General features: G+C 43.0%; 1 protein-coding gene across 4 annotated transcripts in view; it reads right to left on the bottom strand.

The window, feature by feature from the left end:
- Positions 1-22,668, bottom strand: part of Ttc33 (tetratricopeptide repeat domain 33) — a 32,847-nt gene extending 10,179 nt beyond the window's left edge. The window contains exons 1-3 of one of the 4 annotated variants that reach the window (NM_001355621.1): positions 22,390-22,598; positions 20,745-20,803; positions 18,355-18,576 (exon numbers count right to left, since the gene is read on the bottom strand). In NM_001355621.1, the coding sequence (NP_001342550.1) occupies positions 18,355-18,575 (221 nt within the window). In that variant the 5' untranslated portion in view covers position 18,576; positions 20,745-20,803; positions 22,390-22,598. Of the gene's footprint in view, positions 1-18,354; positions 18,577-20,744; positions 20,808-22,389 lie in introns of those variants that run through there. The other 3 variants (NM_001355620.1, NM_026213.3, XM_030248716.1) reach the window with 3 other exon arrangements.
- Between the last annotated feature and the right edge of the window lie 2,971 nt (positions 22,669-25,639).

The following is a 25,639-nucleotide window of genomic DNA, read 5'->3' as shown; positions in this document are numbered from 1 at the left end:
AATTGCCTTCTAAGATTCTGGAGCCTGAGCTAGCACAATGGCTAAGGGGCAAATCCTAATGTTGGAGTCAATCCCTGGATGCCACCTAAAGGTTGAAGCAGAGAACTAACTCTATAGGCTTGTCCTCTGACCTCCACACACACCACAGCATTTATACAGTATTATTATTATTCTTTAAAAGCGATTTGTGGCCTGAGAAATCAAATGTCTTTCTTTTTGAATTAACTTCAATGATAGGATATGTACTCTAAAGGATTTGTCTTAAAAGCTTGCAATCCAGTTCCATGCCTAGGTTCTGCTATAGCAATCTACCTGGCAGAGATGGCAGTCGTCCTGACTAGTTTTATGACAAATTGGCACATCTAAATTCATCTGAGAGGAAACCCAAATTCAGAAAATGTCTCCATAAGGTCAGATTGTTAGCAGGAAAACCTGTAGTGCATTTTTTAAATTAGGGGTTGAGCCTGTTATGGATGGGACCACTGGACTGGCAGTCTTTCTCTACAAGTCGGCCCAGCAAGCCAGTGAGCAGTACTCTTGCATGGCCTCTCTACAGCTCTTGCCCCCAGGCTCCTGCCATGACTTCATTCAACGATGAGCAGTAATGAGAAGATGTGAGCAAAATAACCCCTTTCCTCTCCAACGGTTTTAGTCATGGGAAGGACAAATATCTATTTTTGCTCATAATACAAACACACGCCAAGCTTAAAAGATGGGTAAAATGCACCCAAAATAATAAGCAGATAACTTCTGGTAAGCTATGGTTTGAGTGTGTCATGTCCCTTAAAGGTATATGTATGGACACTTGGTCCAAATGGTGGCACTATTTGGAAAAGTTGCAGAACCTTTAAGAGGTAGTGACTCAGTGGGGAATGGATCACCGGGGTCTGACCTAAAAATTTTAAATACCAGCCCTGCTTCCTTCCTTCCCCTTTGTCCTGTTCCACCAGGGTGTGAGACATGAGAAATCCCAACAGCACACTCCTGCCAGGGTGGAACTATTGCCATTATGCCTTCTCTGCAATGATGGGCTGTATCCTGTCAGCCTGGGAGCTAAAATAAACTCTTCCTCCCTCAAGTGGCTTCTTGTCAAGTCTTTAGTCACAGCAACAAGACTAATAATCAATGCACACCCCCACCTTTTATTTTAAGATTGAGAGCCAGGTATTCAATTAATATCTTCAACTGTAGCCACAAGCAGCTAAACTACCTGAGTAACTGCACAATTGCCCTTAGCACACTTGCTGCAGTCTTCAGAGACTGTGCACCGTTTCCTGCTCTCTAGGCAATGTTAATGACTGCTCTTCTTTCCAGGTACTTGAGCACGTCTGCAGTCCCAGGGCTGTGAATCACTGACAATCTCTGTCATGTGCCATTGTGTACTATCTTCTCTTAAATCATTTCTTGTTGTTTTCAAGACCCTTCACTTTCTCAGTATGTGTTTTGTATGTACAATGCACAATACCTGGTAATAAACAACTGCTATTCATATTCTCTAATATAAATTATAATCATATAATACATATAATAGTGTGTGTGTGCGCGCGTGTGTGCATAGTGTACACTTGTGCTGATGTGTGTGTGCAGGCGTTAGGACAGCATCCTCCTTTATTGCTGTCGATGTTATTTCCTTGAGACAGGTCTTTTCTGAGCCTGAAAAATGCAGGTTTTGTAAGGGTAGTTGGCCAGTGAGCTCCTGGGATCCACTATCTCACAGTCAACAAAGCGGGGATCACAGGCACACATGTGCAGGTTTTAAATGAGTGCTGGAGATTTGGACAAAGGTCCTTACGCTTATTCAGCAAGAATTCTTATCAACTGAGTCATCTCCCCATCTAACTCACAAACTTTTTATTGCTATTTTAGAGTTCATTTCTTATACTTAGGAGAGCAAGTTTACTGTATCTTGTACAATCACCAGAAGTGAAACTCCATACATCCTGTTCTCACTGTCTCCCTTCAGCACACCAGAGGCAACTCAAGAGACTAACCTAAACCATCCAGGTTGTTATTTAGTCCAATTCTTTTTCTTTATACCACATGCATAATTGTGTGGGCCTTAAACATATTTCTCACTTTTCCATTGCACTTGGACACAGCAAAGAGATTTGTGAGTTATATGTTAGCAAACGCTAACAGTCACTGAGCAGACTGCAGTGCCAGTTACGTGACCTTCATTACTCTACTGGAACTGGACCCTCACCAGAACCCCAGGTGGCATTAGTCATTATCTCCACTTCATAAATAAGAGAGCTGAAGATTAAAGAAGCTACCTTCCCAAATATAGCTAATGCTGCAGCTACAAGGGTCGGGTAGGATTTGAAGGCACCAAGTGTAACATCAGAGCCTCATGCTAAGCCACACTTGGTCCTATTTCCTCACAAGGCATCCTTTTCAAAAGGCCATGTAAGTTTTTGTAAGTATACTCCATGATGCAGTCTTCAGAGGTTATACATGATATTCATGTATACACATGAAACTGCCTAGCGATCCACATCTCAGAACATGTCCACTACATTACAGAAAATATGCTGCATGTAAAGACCCGGACTCCGTAAAGCCAGGGGGTGGGGGTGGGGTGGCTCCATCAGGAAAGTGCTTGCTGCACAAGCCTGAGGGCGTGAGTGCAGTTCCTCTGCACACACATAAACCTCAAACACAGCACAAGCTTTTGAAATATCACCACTGTGGTGACAGACAGGAGGATCTCCCGGATGGACTGGCCAGCCAAGGTAAGTCTCATACCATCTTGACAAAGCACAAAGAGTGCATAGTGGGAGTGTGCTTTACGAAGTTTGCTTTTATACTCATTAAAGGCGTGGCGGTCAAACCACAGGTTTGTGTTTTGTTGGTTTTTTTTGGTTTTCCGATCAGAGTTTCTCCGTGGAGCCCTGGCTGTCTTGGAACTCACTCTGTAGACCAGGCTGGTCTGTGCTCAAAGCTTAACTACGAGTTAAATGTTCAATTAAAGGAAGGCGGTAACCTCTGATTCCAGCCAAATCATACAGAAATAAGTAAGCCTAGACCACTGTTAGAGCCTTTTGGGGCTTTGAGGGGCTTTTGCAACCAGTTCTTATACAATGTAGCCTTGGCTGGCCTGGAACTTACTACATAGGCCAGGGTAGCCTCAAAGTCCGATCCACCTGCCTCTGACTCCTGAGTGCTGAGATTACAGGAATGTACCACTGAGCCCAGCTCCTTCATAACCTGCAGCTCACAGAATTCCTCGATGAAAAGACATCTACCTGAGCACTGTTTAATTCTAGGTGAAAGGCTTCTAATAATGTGGGGACCGTGTGGCCACCTTCCCCCCTCATTACTCAGACTACCTCCTTATTCGTCTCAGCTGTTTGTCAGTATCGTTTTACCATGTTTTCTATTCTTGAGTTTCTTGCATGAAATACAATCCCATGCACCCCATTACCCTCCTGCAGCCCCCCTCACCCCCTAACAGGTTCCCTCCCAATTTTTCTTCCCTCCTCTTCTCCACAGCCCAGGAGGTCCAATCAGAGCTACCCATGTAAGCATGGTTGCTGGACTGCACAGGAGGGTGGGCAACCTGCCAGCTCTACCCCAACTTTATGACGCATCAGCACAATTCTGGGTTGTTCCCCAAGAAATCACAAACCTCGGTTTTTAAATGTATTGTACTTTTTATACACATATGAAACATTCCTCCATTCCTTTAGACCAAAAGATTCTCTCTATAGCATACTTGCTTAAAGACTGACTATTATACAGTTATAGGAGATATTATAGTTACTCAGTAGCACCTTTGTTGGTAGGTATTAGAAACTGGGTTTTAACCAGTCCTTTTTTCAAGTGAAGGAAGACCACAAGTTCTTTCACCCAGGCCATAGCTACCTGGAACAAAGAAAACTATGTAATCCAAACAAGCCAAGCCATTGTCTAGTTGACTCTGTATAACTTCTATGGCCTGGTCCAACCGGCATAAGCCTATCAGATTCCTCTTTGTGGAATCTGAAAACAGGAAACTCAAGAGTTGAAACTATGTAGAGAAGCAAACTGACAAAATAAGAAAAGTAGTAATAAGATACAGAAGAGAAACTCACTGCCTGTGGTACTTTGAATAAAAAAGGCCTCCAGCCTCCCACTTCTCAGAGGAGAAGAGAGGCCATATGTGAAGCGATGTCAGGAGGGGATATAAAGTGATAAATAAATAATTAATGGGAAAAATGGCTCCCAAAAGCTCGTATATTTGAATGCTTAGCCACAAGAGAGTGGCATTATTTGGAAAGATTAGAAGGATTAGGAGACATAGCCATGTTGGAGTGGGTGTGGCCTTGCTGAAAGAATGTGTCATTGGAGGGAGGGCTTTGACGATTCAAAATACCATAGAAAGCCTTTCACATACACACTGTGAGCTCTCTCTCTCTCTCCCTCCCTCCCTCCCTCCCTCTCTTCCTCCCCTGCAGCTCCTCTCCTCTTCTTTGTGCCTATGAATCTGAATGTAGCTCTCAGCTACTGCTCCAGCAACCTGCCTACATGGTACCGTACTCTCTGCCATGATGGTAAAGGACTAACTAAACCTCTGAGATGTAAATAAGCCCCCAAGTAAATGCTTTCTCTTATTAGAGGCACATTGGTCTCTTCACAGCAATAAAACAGTGACTACAGAGGCCTATAAAGACTGGCTCCCTTTTCTGTCTCTAACCTCCCCTCTGACCTGGCCCCTTTCCATGGTGTGCTTTAATCATATTTTGACCATACTCCTTGCTATTCCTCAGATACACTAGGCATACATCTGCTTTAGGGCATTGGTATTGTTATTTCCTCTGCCTGGACTATTCTTTTCCCAGATAATCATATTATAAATGCCCTATGCTTAAAGGCTCATCTAGATTACTTTCTTTGATTCTAATATATCACAAGATTCCCTTGCTCACATAGCCTAGATATTATTATTATTGTCTAACTAGTTCAACAATTCAGTGTACACAAATCTCAGTCACCTTTACCTTTCTGCCAAACACATTATTTCTCTAAATTTTTATCAAATCAACTTTCAGATTTCTTTTGTTTCCACCAAACTTTGATAAATCCTTCGAAGAAAATCATCAAAGCAAATTGATATGGCCCACATTCACACAGTCAAATATATAGTGAACACACATTAGCTGCTACAGGTTGGGCATATAGCAATGAAGGACACAAAATGTCTACTTACACAGAACCTACATTCTAATATGAAAAACGACATGAAATGAGTAATTGAATAAACACGATTGCTGTAAAGAAAATGTACAGAATCAGAAGTCTAAAAGTACCAGAGGTAAAAGTACCTTCTGTCTTAGTAGTTACAAAAGACTTGCCTGAAATGGTATGATTTGGACCATTACGGAAAATAAAAATCAACTTGCCATATGGAAATCTGGGGAAAAAATATAAGTAGAGAATGCAAGAGCAGAAATGAATAAGTTTGATACGATTTATAGGGAAAAATACAGTCCAGCCTGAGTTAAGCACAGTAGTAAAGGGATAAAGTGAAAAGAAACGCCCAGGGCCCTGAAATTTAAAAATAGCACACATATTTAGTCATAGTGTACTAAGACTTTGAAACAATTACAGGCATATTAAGACATCAGGATAATTTTGTGAAATCCACTAAGAATCCTTTTAAGAATAAGAAGAAATAGAAGTATCAAATGCCTAAATTTTAAGATAAGACTAGCTTTGAATAATTTCTCATTAACAAAGTATTTTCTAGAGGTAGGAGATAGCCTGTTTGGTAAGTTTCCTGCCACACAAGCATGAAGACCTGAGTCAGAGCCCCGAAATACTGCTTTGCCTGCTCTCATCAACTCCTGGCTCCGATGCTCTCTCCTCGGGCACTGTTTTTAAACCCTCTTAAGTAACAGCATTTCAACACTAGATCTAGGGGTGATTGTACATAACAAAATCAACAGAAAGCACACAACTATAAAAGTGTCCAATACCATGAAGAGAATAACAATTATAGTAGTATCAGCTGAAACAATGGTAGACCACACCCTTGTTTGAGATCAGCTGAGAATATACTCATCAGAGGACTCGCTATTCTTGTCCCCCTGTGATTATCCAACAAGGACAGACTGCAGGTAAAATACGTTTAGTGAAAGGGATTGGGATTCACATGGGAGCAGAAGTAGTAGATGGTAACTGATCAAAACTTTATAAGTATGCGAAAAATACATTTTACAAAGTAGGAAATTTAATATGCAGATAAGACAAGCACATATAGGAGACAGGAAACTGGATCGGTGATAGTGCTCAGACCGAAAGGACTAGTATGGTCCTACTAGGCAAAGGAGAAGATATAACTATGCCCTAAAATAAATCCTAATCTGGTCAGAGTTTCAGCAGTGTAGTAGAATGCTTGGCCCAGGGAGTGGCACTATTTGACGTAGGTGTGGCCTTATTGGAGGAAGTGTGTAACTGTGGGGTGGACAATGGGACCCTCTTTCTAACCACACAGGAGCCAATCTTCAGAACATGCAGCTCCTCCAGCCATGCCTGTCTGGATGCTGCCATGCTTTCCACCACAATGATCATGGATGGAACCTCTGAACCTCTGAAGCAAGCACCAATTAAATGTTGTTCTTTGCTGTAGTCGGGGTGTCTCTTCACAGCAATAAAACCCTAACTAAGACAAGCAGATATCACTTACTGAAATTATACAGTTATGGGGATTAAACCACAAATCCACTTCCGGTATTTAAGCTGCTTATTTACACAGAAGCTTCTAATGAAGTCAGAAAGAACCAAACATCTATCTACACAAGACTAACTGAAACAGCAGGAAGGCGCTGATGCTGCAAGATGGTGCACACAACACTGGATAAAGGTCATTTCCAAAGCAAATTTACACAATGGTGCAGCATCTACTAGTACAAGAAACTTATAGGGTTTTACTGTACCAACTACAGTTACCCACTTCTAGTATCCTCTGTACACCCATAGAAAGAACAGTGCTTCTTAACCCCCACCCCCAATGCTATGACCCTTTATTACACTTCCTCAGGGTGTAGTGACCCCCAACCATAAAATTACTTCATTGCTACTACATATTTTTACTATTGTTGTGAACAGTAATTTAAATATCTGATATGTCATCTCTGTGAAGGGGTCATTCAAACCCCTCAAAGGGGTCACGACCCACAGGTTGAAAATCTGTACTAGAAAGTGAATTTTTCTGAAATATGTACAAAGTCACAGTTTTAATCTTCCAAGTTTGACTTCTGATAGAGGGATAATTAAATATATGTACTACCTATATTTTCATTCATTTCACACACATGTCAGAAAATTATAAGTCAACAGAAATCAATGTCACAGAATAATTTTGACCAAATAAAAGATAAAAAATAAGCCTCGTGATCATAGCAAGTTGTCTTGTCTTGGTTTTCATTCTTTGTGAATCTTATATCCTCTCATCTCCCCATCCCTTCATATCTACCCTCCACCATTGCAACCTCCCTACAAAAGAAAATAAGCTAAAATAGACACACACACACACACACACACACACACACACATATATATATCTTGTCATGGAGGCTGTAGTGTGTCAGTGTGTCACACAGTATATCCTTTTGTCTACACATCTTTACATGTATGGGTTCGTTGCAATGAGTCATTGGTCTGGTTTGAGGCCTCAGGCTTCTGCTACACTATCAACACTGGATCCTCACTGGGACTCCTCTCAGATATCCTGTTGTTGCTCTGTGTCCGAGAGGTCCTGGGGCTTTACATGTGCAGGACAGGCCTCTTCAGATCATAGACTGAGCAGATGCTGGGGTAGCCAGCTCAGAGCCCTGGATCTGGACCTTGTGGGGAGCTGAGTTGGTCAGCCCACCAGCTCTCCTGGGCTAGCCTCACCAGGCCAGGCTCTCCAGAACTGCTCTGGCTAGCTCACCCAAGGCCACAGCTGGCAAGGAGAAGGGTCAGTGTTCCCCACTGTCATGCCCTAAGGGCTGGGGGCTGGCTCCCCAAGGCCAGCTCTATTGTGCTGCCCAGGGGAGGGAAATGAAGGTCTGGCTATCCTGAGTGCTGCAGCCAGTGAGGGGAAGGGCTATCTCTCCTGCTGTCATGACTCATGCCTCAGGTGGGGAGAGGAGAGGCAGAAGAGGGCATCGCTCCTTCACCCATGCGCCTTATCTTCTCTTTGTTTGTTTGGTTGGTTGGTTGGTTTTGTTTTTCGAGACAGGGTTTCTCTGTGTAGTCCTGGCTGTCCTGGAACTCACTCTGTAGCCCAGGCTGGCCTCGAACTCAGAAATCCGCCTGCCTCTGCCTCCCGAGTGCTGGGATTAAAGGCGTGCGCCACCACGCCCGGTTCCTTGTCTTCTCTTTAATGATAAATCTGCCTATTTTAATGATAAGTCCACAAAATATGGAAATGGAAAAACATAAATAGAATTCACTCCTTCCCTTGAATTAAACCCAACCCCCTCTCTCATAAGAAAAGCCCCCCTTACCAAATGTGTTCTAGGAACATGCTAGCAAGACGGCTCTGCGGTAACAGTGCTTTCCCCAAGCCTGACGACCTGACTTTGATCCCTGAAATCTATAGGATGAAAAGGAAAAAACAAAATCCCACATGTTGCCCTCTGACATCTACATGTGAACAATGGCATGTGCCCACCATGTACATGTACCATAAATAAATAAAAATGAATCTGTACAAAATTATCCTGGTAAATATTGGTAATAGCACTCTCTCAGTAACACTTTAGAGAACAAATTGAAACTTTGAATCTGTTTCTGTGCCTGTTACAGGTTCTGTGCATGCAGTGGGACCGGCACTCAGCTCCCCTAACAGGGATCCACATTTCTGGAGGAGTGAGGTAAACACAGAGCAGTCTAGAGTGAAGATATTTATTATATTATGACATGGGATGATGCAGAACAAGCCACGACTAGAAAACTGCTGCCTCTGACTAGTCTGAAGCATTAGATTTCACAATTAAAATGTAACCTGGGCTAGAAATGGAGCTCACTGTCCTGACATCATTTCAGCCTATCTGGAGAATTTAAAAATGTAAGAGAATCTATCCTTGTGATTACTGAAGACTTTCACATCTATCAGATGAATATGCAAACTCTAAGAAGATTAATAAATTACATCCAGAAACTTACAATACAAAATATACATACACTAATCTAACGTATATCTCAGCAGAACATTAGAAATATGATTAATGAAATGGGAAATAGAGGGGAAATGCATGAGCCGCTCAAAAGCCAGAAGCGCCGATTTCTGGTTATGTACACATGCTTTCTGTGTGCCTCTCAGCAAAGTTACAGAGTACCAAACAGTCTGTTGCTACTATGCCTACTAAGTTTTCATGACTTACCCACAGGGTAGTAACCATGTATCTCATGAAAAGTAAGTGCTCTGCCTCTCAGGTAGACTGTGAGTGCTTCCAAGCCTCTCTAAACAATGTTCCCAGTGTAACTACTGACAACAGAAAAAGCTGGGAACTGCAAAGTCTATTCCTTCTTTGGAATTCACAATAATCCTTCCATTCACAATTTCCTTACAAATACTATAGCAGTAAATTTTCTAATGCAGTGGTAGCAAATTCAAGTTAGCACTTGCGTGTCTGCCAATCTTTTGTCTGCATTGCTCAGCGCACCTCTGCACTCTTCAGCTGGCTTTTTACCCTGAGCCCAGCCACTTACAATGCCTTTGTTTGAACAGAGCTCCTAGTGAAAACACACCCAACATCAGGACTGTCTTTTCCACCTTGTCATCTTTTGATCCATAAAGATGTTCTCTAATAAATTAAAACACTGTTCTTCCTGCTGCTGTCCTTTGCTGATGGTACCACACACTAGCCATGATACCACTTGACTGACCTCAGAGTAACTCTTTCATTTTTAGGAATATTATGTTTTTTATCTTTTTAATGTATATTCTGTTCTATGGCGCTTTGAAAGGGAGAGAGTTGACTCAAAGTCCTATAAACGTGGTATGACTTGCTCCCCTTTTACAAAGCAAAAGCTGAGAGAAGCCACAGGACCAGTCCCAAACTTGGTGGCAGTAATCCTCCCAAGATAGTACAGTGTGTAACCCAGCTCTTCCAAGGCCGCAGTGCCTTCTACAATGACCTCAACAATGTCTTACTTAATTTTCCTCTAGTCCTTCTGGGTACTTTTTTCTGAACTCGGAAATCAGAGTAGGTTTTTGTTTTTTGGTTTTTTTTTGGGGGGGGGAGGGGTTGTTTTGCAACAGGGTCTCACTCTGCAGCCTGGCTGCTTAGAACTCACTATTGTACACCAGCTGGCCTTGAACTCAGAAATCTACCTGACTATGCCATGACAGCCATGACAGCTGGCCTGAGCAGGTGTTTGGATTTTTTGTATGTATGTGTGTTAATTCTTTTAGGCCCATAGTGTGTGTGTGTGTGTGTGTGTGTGTGTGTGTGTTAATTCTTTTAAGCCCACAGAAAATGGAAAATGTCTGAGCACTTAAAAGACACTAATATCACAGTTTCTATCCACTCCATTTGTCCTACCTGCTCCATAAGACTTCTGAAAACAGAGAGAAGCATAGAAGAAATGCTAAGAGGGAACACACGTGGTGTGTTGGGATTGTAAAAACAAGCTCTTCCCTGAAACACAAGAAGCAGTCACCATTCTTACTTTAGTCCATCTCATCATTTCAGTAACCAGTATTATAAAACTCCTAAGACAGAAGATTGTGAGTAGGGAGAGAAAGAACAGAGAAAAGAGAAGGGTGGGGGAGGGGGGAAAGAGGAGAGGAGAGGCGAAGGACAAAGATTCCAGGTACAGCAGAGAGGTCTTAGCTCTGAGATGTTTACCTTGAAGGGTTCTGGTCTCTAGAGCAAAGGATGGCATGTTGTTAGCCAATCCAGTGAGTATTTTAGACTTTGTGAGCAGGATGGCCTCTGTCACAAGTACTTAGCTCTACCATCGTGTCACACATCAGCCACAGTCACGACGGAAGCAGATAAGCATGGCTCTGTCACTACAAAACATTTACTTTCAAACACAAGCAATGGTTTGGTCACCAGTCTCTGCCTGGCCTAGCTACTGATGCAAGTTTACTGTGTTAGCCAAATGTCCTCTTAACTTCACATGTTCTTATCTGCCTAAAAAAACTAGAAGCAGTTATTACAATGCAGCATGTATCATTTATGGAAATTCACAGAGGTCTTTTTCAACTGTCACCACATGTGTTTAAGGAATTAGTGGCAGGGGCCACACGGGGTCAGGGATGTTAAGAGCCCATGAGGAAAACAGCTGTCAAAAGGTTACACTGCTCAAAACGTCACTGCCCCAGTGCTGCAAAGGACGAGGACTTACCATCTCACCACCCAACAAAGCTGCCCATAGACAAAGAACAAGATAAACTAGGAAATTCACCAGGACAGTGACTATAACTCTTTCTATTTCCTCTTTGCATTAGGCAGATATGCATGCATACACACAGAGACACGCACACATGTACAAACACACCTACAGATTTGTATGGAACACAAAAGTAAAGCAAAAAGAAAAGAACGGCTTCTCACCACCACTTCTATTTTGAAAATTCAATCAATGCTTCCAGGTAAGACCTTTCTTGCCTAAATATACAAACATTTAAAGAGCAAAGGAACTGTTTTCCAACAGTTAAGGTGAAGCAAGCAATGAAGAGCTTCAGTCCTAACAGATCCCTGAGCTGCCCCACCCCCTCTGGCTCTCGTTCACGCCCTTGTTCATTTCATAGCTGATCCTTCCCACCGCTCAACAATGGCCCCACTTAGTTCCTCCATCTGGGGCTCACAGGATGCTTGGCACCCAATAAGTCAGTCTGTGGTCTCTCCCAATTCCTGCAGTCTATCTCCTAATTCAACTTCAGTCTGGAACAGACTGAAAAGACACAGCCCTGTTACAGCTGTTGGATAGGAAACAGTAAAAGATAAAAACTTGGTTTAAAGTCACTGTGGTTAATAAATGACCAAAGTCTGATTCAGCCAGTTTAAAGGCAGCCTTAACAACATGGAACTAAACTAGCACAAGGAAGGAAGCAAGGTGAATAGCTCAGGGATTACACAGGGCAGGGTGAGATAATGCCCAACAGTGAGACAAAGAACAGCTGGTGACCAAGCCCAGTAAGTTTGATAACATGCTCACTCACCAGACGAAAGGGCACAATGCTTAGTTACTTTGCTCCCGACTGTATTTCTAATTTACTACAATTCAGTGAGCTATTTAGTTAATGGCATATTTAATAAATATTTATAGGTCACTTTTTCTGGGCGAGGATAAAGAAGGTCTCTACTATTCTTCTAGAACTTTCTAAAGTACTTTTTGGGGAAAAGGGCATGAGAAAAAGATTCCAATGTAAATTCCATGGTTTAAAGAGGGATGTGACATGTAATGACCAAGTATCTTCTCAAAATGGGTGATAGGCAAACAGGAGATTCTTCCAAGGAATGTATATAGCCTGAGACCTGAACGACAAGACAGGACAAACATGAAAATTTGAAGAAAGTCCATTGCAGACAAAGGCAAGAGCCCAAGGCAAGACTAAGCACTTCATGTTCAGAACATAGAAAGTCAAACCAGTACGATTACAGTATAAGGAGAAAGGAAGTAATTATATTAGAGAAGTAGGCCAAATCATGGCCACAGAAAACCTACCAGGCTAGGGTTAGAGGTGTTCATCTAATGTAGTCGTGGTGAAGAATTCATAGCTTTATTAACACTGACGTGACTACATTTCGAAAAGATGTCCAGTCAAGGGAGCAGAATAAGCTATCAGGATATAAACCACATACAATGAGACCAATTCAGGTTTCTTAAGAAACCAGGGATAAGGTATCTCCCAATAAGACCAGGATAACTGCAGTGAAAACTGAGAGTGGATAAAAGCGTATATATGGTATAAGAAACCCCACTTGGGCTGGGCCTGAGGAGTGAAAGAAAGGCATCTAGAAATGATGTCCAGTGGTTATGTGGACAACAGAGCCGGAGGTGAGAGCTTCCTGGCTAACCCTACTGGGATCTCAAGTAAACAAGACAGGGTCGGGGCAAAGGGGAGAAGGAAAATACAGGCCTATGGGATGCGGCCAACAGCTATGCAAATGAACTTAGAGGACCGTTATCATGAGAAACTTCTCAGTGATAGCGATGAAATCAGTGTGTCTCGGAAGCAGACCATGATCGGGGGCTTGGGTGAGGGGTGGTCCCCAGGCTCTTTCCTACGTGCTGTTCTCCCACAAGTCAGAGCTTGTTGCACACAGCCTTAACCCTCACCACTCGCTCCAGAATTTCACCAAGTCTCATCTGGTCAATGTCAAGGGGTAAGAGCCTTTCTACCAGCATTACAAATGGGGTCTCACTAGTCTATTACAATAGTAACAACCAGAACTGCATGGCTACAGAAACAGAGGGAGCTATCAGACAGGCAGTGACTTATAAGCAAGTGGGGCAGAACAGCTCCGAGAAGGTGAGTAAGCCAGCGAGCTGACTCATGGTTTGAGGCTGAAGTAACTAGGGAAATGGCAGTGCCTTTCACTTATCTGGGAAAGCAGCAGATCCCTGGGTAAACACTCACATGTTCTACTTGGTAAGTTTGATGCTTTTTATGCATCCAAGGAGGTGCGAAGAGACACTGACAGAGCTGGGGTTCAGATGGTAGGACAACACGGTATCAGGCATGCCAGCAAGCTAAGAAGGGACTCGTGGGAGGAACGGGCAACACAGACAGTCACCAGGAGATAATTAGGGAACATGTTCCTGAGAAGTAAGAAGGGATGAGTCCAGTGCATAAGTGAAGGGGGGAGAGCTTTCATGAGAATTTGGTATTCATTATAACAGCTCAAAGACAAATAATCTACAGATACGGGACATTCCAAGGACATGAGAGTAAGGAATCCACGCACTACACTGACTGCATCCACTCTTGTGAGACGTGAGGCAAAGCCATTGACTTCAAATGCCCTGAAGCTTGGAGTCAGAGGATGTGCATCACACGGGGAAAACATATACAAGTTCACTTTGGCTGGTATACTTTCCTAACTAACCTTCATGATAAATTCCAGTTACACTTGGCCTTCACACTCACACAAACCCATGCCACAATAACAAAGCCACTTGTCTAGCTATGCAAGTGTCACCATCTAGTGGTTGAAACTGCATACCAATTTTAAAATGCTGGGAGCGATTATACCCTTTACCTTAGGAAGACAAATCCGAGTTAGAAATAAGTCTAAAAAAAAAAAATTGGAGAAAGTAACTTCTAAAAAGCTTAGCATTATAATAAACCAATACCATAAAAATCCTAATACATAATATCTCACACACATTTATTTTTATGCAATGTAACTTGTTCTGAAATCTTTCAACAATCTTTAAGATGTATGTCGTCACTTATATATGAGGAAACCTGAAACTGGTAGAGAAGTTAATGACCTGCCCAAAATTTATACAGAGAGAAATGATAATTACGGTAAGATCTGAACGGAGGTAAAATTACTTCAAAGTCCACACTCGTAACCATTATAGTCAACTGCCCATCTAAAAAGCATCAGGCATCCTTAGGGCTGGACACAGAAGGAAGCCTTTTGTCATGAAGAATCATTAATACTATGAAGAGAAAATTCAAGTGGCAAAATAAGTCTAAGGCAGTCTTGCCACCATCAAACAAGCAGTAGAAGACTGTATCAAAGAATGAAGACTTCTCTGGGGGAGAGATGACAGTAGCCTATTTGGACAAGACTATATTAATGTGTTCAAACAATTCTACATGCTCAATAAAGCTCAGTGAGGAAATATGAATTTAAAAAACAAGAGAAACTCACAGGGACATAAAAACAAGTAACTTAGTATGTAAAGTGACTTGAAGACAGCAGAAATACAAAAAGGAAAAACAAGCGGCTGTGAAGGGGAAAAGAAAGAAGGAAGGAAGAGAGGGAGGGAGGAAGGGAGGGCAGGTGGGCCAGCGGGCGGGCGGGCCTCAGAGTGCTGCTGCCCAGCAGCCTGCCTACCAGAGAGAGCGAAGAACAACTGGTGTGCAGAAATCTGAAGGGCAGGAAAACACACTGGACAAGGTCGTCACACAATTATAAAAGAATTACAGGGATGAGAGGCCAGGAGACAGCTCAGTCGGGAAAATGCTTGTTGAGTAAGTCTGGTTCCACACTCACACAGACAAATATGCATGCACAGCCACACACAAACATGTACACGTATACACATACTGTTGGGGAAAAGAAAGGCCAGTTTAGCTCAAGGACATGCTAAGGATAAAGGTGACTGACAGGGAGAAGCTGGGTTGTGTGGCTGCTTCTCACTTCAATTTCACTGCTGCTCCTTACATTGCATATCATTCAATGTAATTCAATTACATTCAATATCTTCAGGCATTTTTCAAACCACTAATTCTACGTTTGTTTGGTTTTAAATAGCCAAATTACTTAATTCTACTAAATCCCTTTAATTCTGTTTACTTTCCAAAAGCTATGTATACATTATTCTGAAACAAATGCTAACAGAAAAGAAAAAACTTCATGATCCTAAAGTAAGCCTCTGAGCTAGCTGATTTTAGTGACATGACTCAGGGGTTTAAAACATAGGCAGAAACCATGAGCTATTTTGTTTATCTCTGACGTTGTTATCTTTCCTTGACCACAGAGCATCCTAAGGGACTGTCCTGGCAGGAACCGGTGGCCTTTTCCTCATCACACTTGTGCAGGTCTGAGAAAAGGCAACGCAACAGTGTTCGTGACCTGTAACAGGAGCTGACTGAGAGCTCTAAAGACGGTTCAGTAGATATTTTAAAAGTAATCTCATAAATGAAAAACTTAACATTGGTTTCTTGTAAAACACAATCTGCAAAATTCTCCAAGAGAAATCCTTTTATAAAAAAAATTTTTAAAAAAATTTATTTTATGTATATGAGTACACTGTAGCTGTCTTCAGACACACCAGAAGAGGGCATTGGATCCCATTACAGGTGGTTGTGGGCCACCATGTGGTTGCTGGGAATTGAACTCAGGACCTCTGAAAGAGCAGTCAGTGCTCTTAACCACTGAGCCATCTCTCCAGCCCCAAGAGAAAACCCTTTATGCCTAAAACACCACAAACAACAATACACACACTAGCATTACACTATTACGATCTTAGCTGATGTTAGTAAGGCACTCATGCCTAGATTCCCAACACTCAACAGACTGAAGAAAGAGAACTGACCTGAGCTGGAGATCATCCTGGCCATGTGCAACCCAGTCCCTAAAACAAAAAGCTAAGCTTGGTGGCACACACTTTTCACCCAGCTCTTGGGACAGAGGCAGGCAGATCTCAATGAGTTTGAGGGCATGTTCTAGGGCAGCTCAAGCTATATATATATACAACGAAGCCCTGTCTCAAAGCAAACAAAAAAAAGTTACCTTCCATAAGGATCTATAAGTAACTAATGCTTGCTAGAAGAGGTAAAGACATTTTCTTTAGTAACATAGCCACTAAAATAACCCATGTGCCTATAGCCATCCACCCCATGCACCCATGGAAACCCTAATGAAATTCACTGGGTCATCAAGAGCACAGAGACCAAGGGGATCAGCAAAGGGGGGGAGGAAAGAGAGGCAGCTCACAATACATTATATACACTATATACACATAGGACAATAAAGCCAATGAAACCCATTAGTATGTATAGTTAGTACATTATAATAAAAGGTTTAGTCTAGGCATACAGAATACATCAACTTTAATACAGACAGGACATCTGTCAATGTAAAAAGTTGCACTAGAATAGTGGATGGTGGCACCTGCCAATGACCACAGTGCTCAGGAGGGACAACCAAGATCACAAGTCCCAACAGCCTGAGCTCCATAAGACCTCGGCACCTTGTCTCAAACACTGAAAAGACAAAAAAATAAAAAATCTTTCCTACTCGAGAATTCTTCTATTAACGTATATTCCATACTTAAAGACTTTACTAGGCTAGGGATGTAGCTTGCTTAGGAAAGGGCTTGACCAGCACTGCTGCACCAGATAAAGCTAGACTCAGTGGCTCACACCTGTAATCCTCATACCTGGGAGGTAAAGACAGGAGGGCCAAAAGGTGGAGGACAAACTGGGTTGTAGGAGCCGGTTTTCAAGAGACTGTCTCTTACAGTCACCATTAATTAAGTAATTAATTAATTAAGGTCCATTTTTATTGTCCTCTAATCTTGTTTTCCAGCTACGAAACATTTCTCTGTTCTCCACTGACTTGTGAAGACATTTCATTCCCATTGAAAGATCTAAGCAGGGTAAAGGGAAAGGAAATAGGAAATCAAGGGGAAATAAAGGAAGAAACAGGCACATTTGTAGAAATTTAGCTAGGGAAGGGCTATGAATAAAAGATGCTATTTTCAAGTTCCTGTGTACCCACCACATTTACAAAAGTACTTAAGAATCAACGGTAAGTGGTACAGCAGCATGGCTCTGTAATCCTAGCACTACACAGACTAAGGCGGGGAGGGCAGGGAGCTCAGCTAGGCTACACAGCAAGACTGTCGCAAACAGAAGAAAACCCAATGAGAAAGTGAGAGGACAGTGAGTGACAATGTCACCTCCCTAGACGAACATCAGAGAGTATAATAAAGCACTGTATAGATTGTAATAGAACTATTACAAAATGGCAGTTTTGCAAGTGTCTTTTTGACAAATGAAATCAGATATTTAAAACATGAATCTGTGCTGACTAGTTTTATATCAACTTGATTCGACAGTAGTTTTCAAAGAGGAAACCTCAATTGAGAACACATATCCACCAGACTGGCCAGTGGGCGAGCCTGTGGAACATATTTTCTTGACTGATGTTTGATGTGGAAGGGCCCAGATCACTATGTGTGGTGCCACCCCTAGGTTGATGAAACAAGAGAGCAGGCTGGGCAAACCAGGAGGAGCAAGCCAGTAAGCAGCACTCTCGATGGTATGTTGTCTGCTTCAGCTCCTGCCTCCAGGTTCCTGCATGGAGTGGCTGCTCTGACTTTGTTCAATGATGGACTGCTACCTGGAAGAAATAAGCGCATTCCTTCCAAAGTTGCTTTTGGTCATGGCGTTTCATCACAGCAACAGAAACCCTACCTAAGACAACAGTTGATTCCATTAGAGATCGTGAACCAGAAAAAGTAAACTGTCCTCCACTTACAAAAAGAAAAAAGAAAAGAAAAAAATTCTGGGGCTGGAGAGATAGCTCAGCAGTTAAGAGCACTGTCTGAGAGTCCAACTCCCAACAACCACATGGTGGCTCACAACCACCTGATGCCCTCTTCTGGCATGCAGGCATACACGCAGATAGAGCACTCACACATAAAGTAAAGAAAATCTTTTTTAAAATCTCAAAAGCACACCGTTTGTTTTCAGCCAGCTGAGCCCCTTCATCCTTCAGCTGTTGGCTCCTCTGTTTACAGCCCTCCTGCAGGGTTTCCTTCCTCCGTTTGCTGGCCTGAAGCCAGTTCCCATCCTCGTTCTCAGCTGCATCCTTCTCATCAGCTGCTTCTGCTTCAAACTGCTGGGACGTGGCCTTGGATACCTTCTCGCCAATTCTCCTCTTCCACCCAAAGGAAGCCATTCTGTAAGATTTCAGAAACATAAACTGCTATGAACGTATTCTCATGAGCAGGCGGACGCAGACTACCAGAAGGAGGCTCTCAGCGCCTACCTGTGGGCTGAGGTAGCAATCACCAAGGACTACTAATTTCAAAGGTGACATCTGGACACTACTGCTAACCTCATCTCCTAATGGGAGTGCTGTGCTCTTGCAGACAAACTCTAAATCCCAACAGGCCTCTGCCAATTCATAAAAAACACATGATATGGTGAAGCTTGCTCAAAAAACACATCAGATGTGGGTGAGAGGAAGCAGACAGTGAAGAAAAATAAGATTGTTTCTTCAAGAATGAACAAATGGGAGAAGGGATGGGACTCGGGGGAAAGAAAGGTGGCAACCCAGCCCTTAGGTTAAGAGACTGACAAGACAAAATGGAGCCTAGTGTGCTCTTCTCACTCCTGACTTTAAAACAACACTGAAAGACTACCATATAAAAGACTAAATCACAATACAGACTAGACAGCCAACAGTACAAATAAGCCACTCCTGGATTCTACTTGTCTTCATAATAGTAGGATTGAACTTCAAAAAAACCTTTTCCTTTAAGAACAGCAATGTATTTGCTATGAAACTATATAATACCTAGGAATTCTTCAAAGTCACTAACAGTAAGAAGTGGCATGGAGCGGATGACAGAGCTCACTTCAAGTCACTAAGGAAGCTGGGAGGCAAGCATGGACAACTCGTTGTGCCTCTTTCCTTTCACAAACCCTGAAAGCCTCCCTTAATAGAAGTTTTTTATGCTTTGAGTGGTTTTTGTTGTCTTTTCGAAACAAGACCTACTATTTATACAGACAGCTGTCCTGAAACTCAGAATTATAGCTCAGAGTGGACTCATTATCCTCCTACCTCAGTCTCCCCTATGCTAAAATTACAAGTGTGTGCCACTGCCCCTGACTACAGGAGAGTTGTAGGAGGTTTAAATACTTAATGACTCAACACAACTATTAAGAAAGTCAAAAAAAAAAAAAAAACCATAAAATGGCTTTGTGGGCCTAGTGTGATAGGTGAACGTTAAGGAAAAGGAAGAGTAGCCGATAGAACAAGGCGGACACTGGAAGTCTTCAGTAGTACTTAGCAATAAGACTAAGAAACCCAGTTATTCATGAACTACACAGCTGGGCTTTAAGATACATGAGAATCCCTACAATTAGGTATAATATCTTAGATGCTGTGTGCATTCAGGAGCATGTAAGGTTTTATCTGTTCTTAAAGGAATCTGTAACCCTGAAGAGAAAGCAATGAGCTCAGGTCTTTTTGAAATCATCCGACAACAGGCATTATGAGAAGGAGGAAGTAGGGAAGACAGCAGTGTCATGCACCACCAAGTTCATCACTGATGCACATGGCTGCAGCTGAGTACAAGTTCCAGGAAGAGAACAGCAACATGTGAGGGTGGCTATCAGTCCCTCCCACAGACAACCCCAAGGTCCTACCATAGTTGAGTAATTATAGGTCACAGGCCTGTCACTAAACAAGAGAAAATGTAACAGATCACAGCAATCACAAAGTCTCAATCACAGGCTAATGTAGGCGAACCATGTGCTCTCCAGAGAGCAGTGAGTTTTGGGAAATCCTGGGTACAAAATAGAGTATAAATTGTGCTACAGAATGAGGGCTATGGAAGCTTCCTCCTTGGCCTCATCGTAACACGAGGAAATGTATTTCCTCTGTCTGAAAAATTACTATATACATATACATATGTGTGTATGTGTGTGTGTAAACATATATATACATTTATATGTGTGTATACGTATATATGGATGTATTTATACATATATGTGTGTGGGGTGTATATATATATATATATATATATATATATATATATATATATATATATCTCCATCATCCCAGGGGAAAACAAGGAGGTAAAATGAAAGTATGGCTACTATGGATCACAAATCCAGAGGCATAGAGTGAAGACAGTCTAGGAAAATGGATGCTCAGAATGCCTTCAAAGGATACTAGGATACAAGAGGAGGAGGAAGAAGAGGAAAGAAGAGGTGGCAGCTCTCTTGTACTTATGTCCCTAAAGGCAGTGAGAATGTGGGACTTGCATTCTACATGACTAACGTGAGGCATCAGACAGTGTAGCAGATCTATTAAAAACAGAAAACCTGTTTTGCTTACTGAAGGCAAGTTCATTTTAAATCACTGGAAACATCTGCCAGTCATGGTGAAAGGATGAGCTGAGAACAATGAGAAAACGAAAGTCAACAAACCACTGAGATCCCCACCTCCCAAGCTAAGGGGGGGGGGGGGGGGCGCTAAGTGCTGAGGGCACATAAGGAAGGGTTAAGTCTCAGAGGGTAGCTCTCTGCCTCACACGGCTGCCCTCTGAAGCTTGTGTCCTTGTCCTCCACATTTCTAAAGTTTCTGAGCAGAGTCCAAACAAAACTAGGGATTTCATGTTCCCAAATTTCACATTAGTAGGAAAAGTAGGTTATAGCCATCTACTCAATATAAAGGAAAAAAATAAATAAATGTATGCATCTGAGAAAGATGAAAAAAAAAATCTAACAAGTCCTTGTGGAGATTAGAAACGACTTAATAATGAAGAAACAGCAAGCGGTATCAAGGGCCTACTAAAGTGAAAAAGCAGGAATGTGTTACCAGTTTATAATACCAAGTTTATATTTTCTCCCAAACTGCCTGTGGACAAGGAGACTGAACTCAATTACAATACCGGTAAGTGCTATCAAGCGTGATCCAATGACCTGTCAGACAAACGCACACTAGTGTCTGCATGAAAGTGAGCTTTAGAGAATAGAAGCTGGCCAGGCTTAAAAGAGGGAAGACTCCTGGCATGTGTGAACATCTTCCCCAAGGAAAATGTAATGCTCTGATCTGATCCGGGATCTGAAATGCTACTGGGGAGAAAATACAGACAATAGTCAATTAATGATTCGGGACTCCCCTTCTCGGTGATTAAAATGTCCTAACATCAATTGGTATAATGGCACGATTTTGTGAACAGCAATAACGGTTACTGAGTCATAGACTCTATTAGGAGGAGTTGTATAACACGCCACTTACATCTCAACTAAACTGTTTTCATCTTACGCTATGAGCTTCTTGTGCCTCTAGGCTGTGCTTGTAATTAGTACTCACTAAAAACCGCGTACAGAAGGAGCTTTGCTTGATCTGTACCTGGATGGATAAGGCACCAAGCTTCTTTCCAACCCGATAACAGATCAAGTGGGTAAATCACAACTGTAAAGGTTTCGTGCTAACTCTCATCTGGAGTTAAAAGTCTACGTGCTCTACAGAACGATGAGTGGCATTAAGATTCTAAACATGTACGATGCTCTCCACCGCAACCGCTCGACTTGACCCTTTACCGGGCCATAAATAAGCTGGGTGCTTGCCACAGAGTTAAAAACGTCCTCCTGAACTGACTGCGTGAGAGGATGCGGCCACCCAAGATGGAAAAACACCGGCCGGAGGTAGAGAATCACAACAACCACCCTCCGAACAGGAGAGATGAATCCGCAGGTGAAGAACGAGAGAAACGGATTCCCTTAAAATGCTACCCGAGGAGAACACAGGATTCAAAACTGGCCCCTGCCTCGGCTGCAATAAAAATGAGCTCCGGCCATAGCAGCTCCTCGGGCGGCCGGGCCGGCACCCAGAACCCTGCCACCGCGCCCCGCGCCCCGTGCCCAGGTCGGAGGCACGCCCCAGGGCTCTGTGGACCTCACCGGGCCACCCTCGGCCCTCCCTCCCGCACGCAGCAACCCTCAGCCCTGTCTACCGCCTACCCGCAGCCAGTTACCTGAAAACACTCTGTGGTGCCGTGTTTACATTCCACGTGCCCTTTGGCACCGGAAACGGAAACTATTCTGCCGGGATTCTAATCTGCCTTGCCTGCCTGTGCTTCCCGATTCTTTATTTTAAAAAAAAAGCATGAAATCATCCTGGGACGTTCTAAAGTCCAGCAAGGCGGACAGAAGAAAAGAAGACTTTCTTACCCGCCAGCGCCCTTCTGCAGGACCACTAATCCCAGAAGTCACTGCGGCGCCCTAGGGACTATGGGATTTGTAATAAAGACACCAGACGAAGCGCCCTCTAACTGCAGCCGGGAATGGACTCCCGTGTTTGAGGTTGTGCTTTGCAATACACACAGTCCTCAGGTAAATAAATGGCTTACCGCCTAGTCTGACCGGCCTAGCCGCTGAAGGGTCTGTGAGATGCAGAAGGGGGGGGGGGGGGGGGGGGGCGGAGACTGAGCTGAAATAAGTGCAAAGGGTGCTGGCTTGTTTGTGTCAACTTGACACAAACATATACTTAGCTATAAAACAGGGAATCTTAACTGAGAAAATGCCTGTAGGGAAATCTATGCGGGCATTGTCTTGATGAATGATTGATGTGGGAGGACCCAACCCATTACAGGCAGTGCCACACCCTTGGCAGGTGGTCTGGCCCAAGGGGAAGCTAACTGAACAAGCCTTAAAAAGGACCAATTACTGCCCTGCTTGAGTTTCTACCTTGATTTCCTTCTATAATGTGAAACTAGACGCTGATATAACCCCTTTCCGCCCCGAGATGACTTTGGTCATGGTGTTTTATCCCAGCAACAGAAACCTTAAGTAAGAGCCGATCAGGGAGGATTGGGCTGAACTGCAAGCTTCCTGTGAGAATCCACAGCAGAGCCTGAAAGTAGCACCTGTCACTTCTTACAAGTAAATTAGCAGGCTGATGTTAACAATGGGGCACACTGAGGGAATTGAAAACTCCTTAAGTTTATCCACATAGCTGTGCTACACAAAGCCAAGATCGATTTATGGAGACCACGCTTTTTCAACGCGCCACCGCATGTCTTACTGGCTAGTTATTTGTTGAGGTAAACTGATAAGTTATTTCTCCACTGGTAAAATGAGCCAATTCAAGCCAGATTAAAATATATACAACTGCAGGTTTATTAAGAAGCTGCTCTCGGGCAGGTGAGTTCACTGGCCCCAAGGAAGGAGGCCAGAAAAGGGAGAGAAGAGGAAGAGAAAGAGAGCCCTCAGGCTAAGACAAGGGGGCAGGGGAGATGGGGAGGGAGAAAACAAAATGGATTATATAGCAAAGATCCTCTGGGGGAAGGGAGTCCAGGCCCTGTGCTGAAAATTCAGGATTGGGGGCCAGTTATACTAGGGACTGAGGGATGCTGGGAGAACCAGGAGGCCAGGTCTGCTTTGGTATGTAAAATATACACCTAAGTTGTTTGTTCCTGGGTCTGAAACCAAACAGAAACATGGTAGGATTCTGAGATACCATTAGTAATACTCCCCTCCCCACCTCCCACCCCCATCCCCATCCCCACCCCCCCCACACACACATACATTACCAAAAGGACTACTAACTTCTTTCTCTCCAAAATGTCAAATAGTCCCTGAAGGGACACTCTTACCCAACGCTGGCATTAAAATCACTGATGCTGGCCCCAGCGATGGCTTACTGCTCTTGTAGAGGACCTGGGTTCAGGTCCAACACTCAACAGAGAGACTCAAAACATCTGTGACTCCAGTTACAGGGGAACTGCTGCCCTCTTCTGACACCCACAGATACCAAGTGTCAAAGGCCCTTCCGTACCCAGAACTCGTACATATTGCCATTTTTCACAAAAGTAAACATTGGTGCTGGCTGTTAAAACGCCACAGTGATAGAGCAGCTACGTGGATTTGAGGTAATGATGCAAACTCTAATGGTAGTGATAGAGTCCTCTGTCACGCCGTTACAGTGAAACTCTGGAACACAAGTTTCTCCTGAGATGAGACCTAGCTATGTCACCTAGCAAGAGTCCCAATTTCCAGACTCACTTTAATAAGCCAAGTATCACTGCTTCGTCAAGGGCATTTCTAAACGATGGCATTCATATTTCTATGATACCAAGTGCTTTTACTGCTACGGAAGTGTGATGCCTCTCAAAAGCGAGTGAAGATTCCACCATGAGGGCTGGACAGAGAGTCCAGAAGTTAAGTGCACTGGCTCCTGCTCTTCCAGAGGACCAAAGTTCAGTTCCCAACACCAGCATCTGGCAGCTCACAGCCTCTGTGTAATTACAGCTCTGGGAGTTTCCAACCCCACGTTCTGGCCTCTGCAAGTGGCTGCACATACATAAGAATCAAATCAATTATTTTCTCTCTCTCTCTCTCTCTCTCTCTCTCTGTGAGTACACTGTAGCTGTCTTCAGACACACCAGAAAAGAGCATCAGATCCCTTTACAAATGGCTGTATGCTACCAAGTGGTTGCTGGGAATTGAACTCAGGGCCTCCGGAAGAGCAGTCAGTGCCATCTCTCCAGACCCAATAAACCCAGTTCTTTAAGGCTATTATAAAGTTCCACTATCTTGTGGAACACAACTGTTTTTTGTTTTTTTTTTTTAACCGCTGACAAACTGATTATATTCATATTTAGGTCTTTGACCTTTTCTTGAAATGAATAAAGCAAGGGGCTTGTGAAATGGCTCAGCAAGTAAGGATGCTTGCTGCTCAGCCTTGTGACATGAGTTATGTCTGCAGAGCGTACTCGTTGGAAAGACAGTTGTCATCTGGGCTCCGTACATGTGCTATGACATGCAAACACACATACACACACAAATTTTCTCACTTAAAAAGTTGACAATGTCTGTTCCAATGACAAAACTGTACTCCTTATATAATAATCTTGACAGCTTCCCAGTGTGTCTAGACTTTGAGATCAATGGTAACTTCAGATACAATTTTTATTTATAATTTGATTATATTCATTAATGTTGTCAAGTAAGTTGGTATATTCACTATAACCAATGTATTACTGTGGTAGTCAGCCTATAAAAGAACTTCAGTGTTTCCTGCTCTTGGTGCTCACAGCTCTGTGAAGGTCTTTCCATGTCAGAGTTGGCCTGTGGCACCTCACGCTCATATTAATCGTAATAGACAGTCTGGTGGATGCACTGTTCCTCAGTCTGGATGGAGGTTCACGTGGTCACATTCCCAACAACTCAGTCCATCCTTACATGTTTGTACTTTAGTGTCTATATCTATCTCCATCCATCCCT

This window comes from Mus musculus, chromosome 15 (genome assembly GCF_000001635.26).
Source record: "Mus musculus strain C57BL/6J chromosome 15, GRCm38.p6 C57BL/6J".
NCBI lineage: Eukaryota > Metazoa > Chordata > Mammalia > Rodentia > Muridae > Mus > Mus musculus.
The sequence above is the reverse complement of the archived record's forward strand: the minus strand, read 5'-3'. Positions and strand labels throughout refer to the sequence as shown.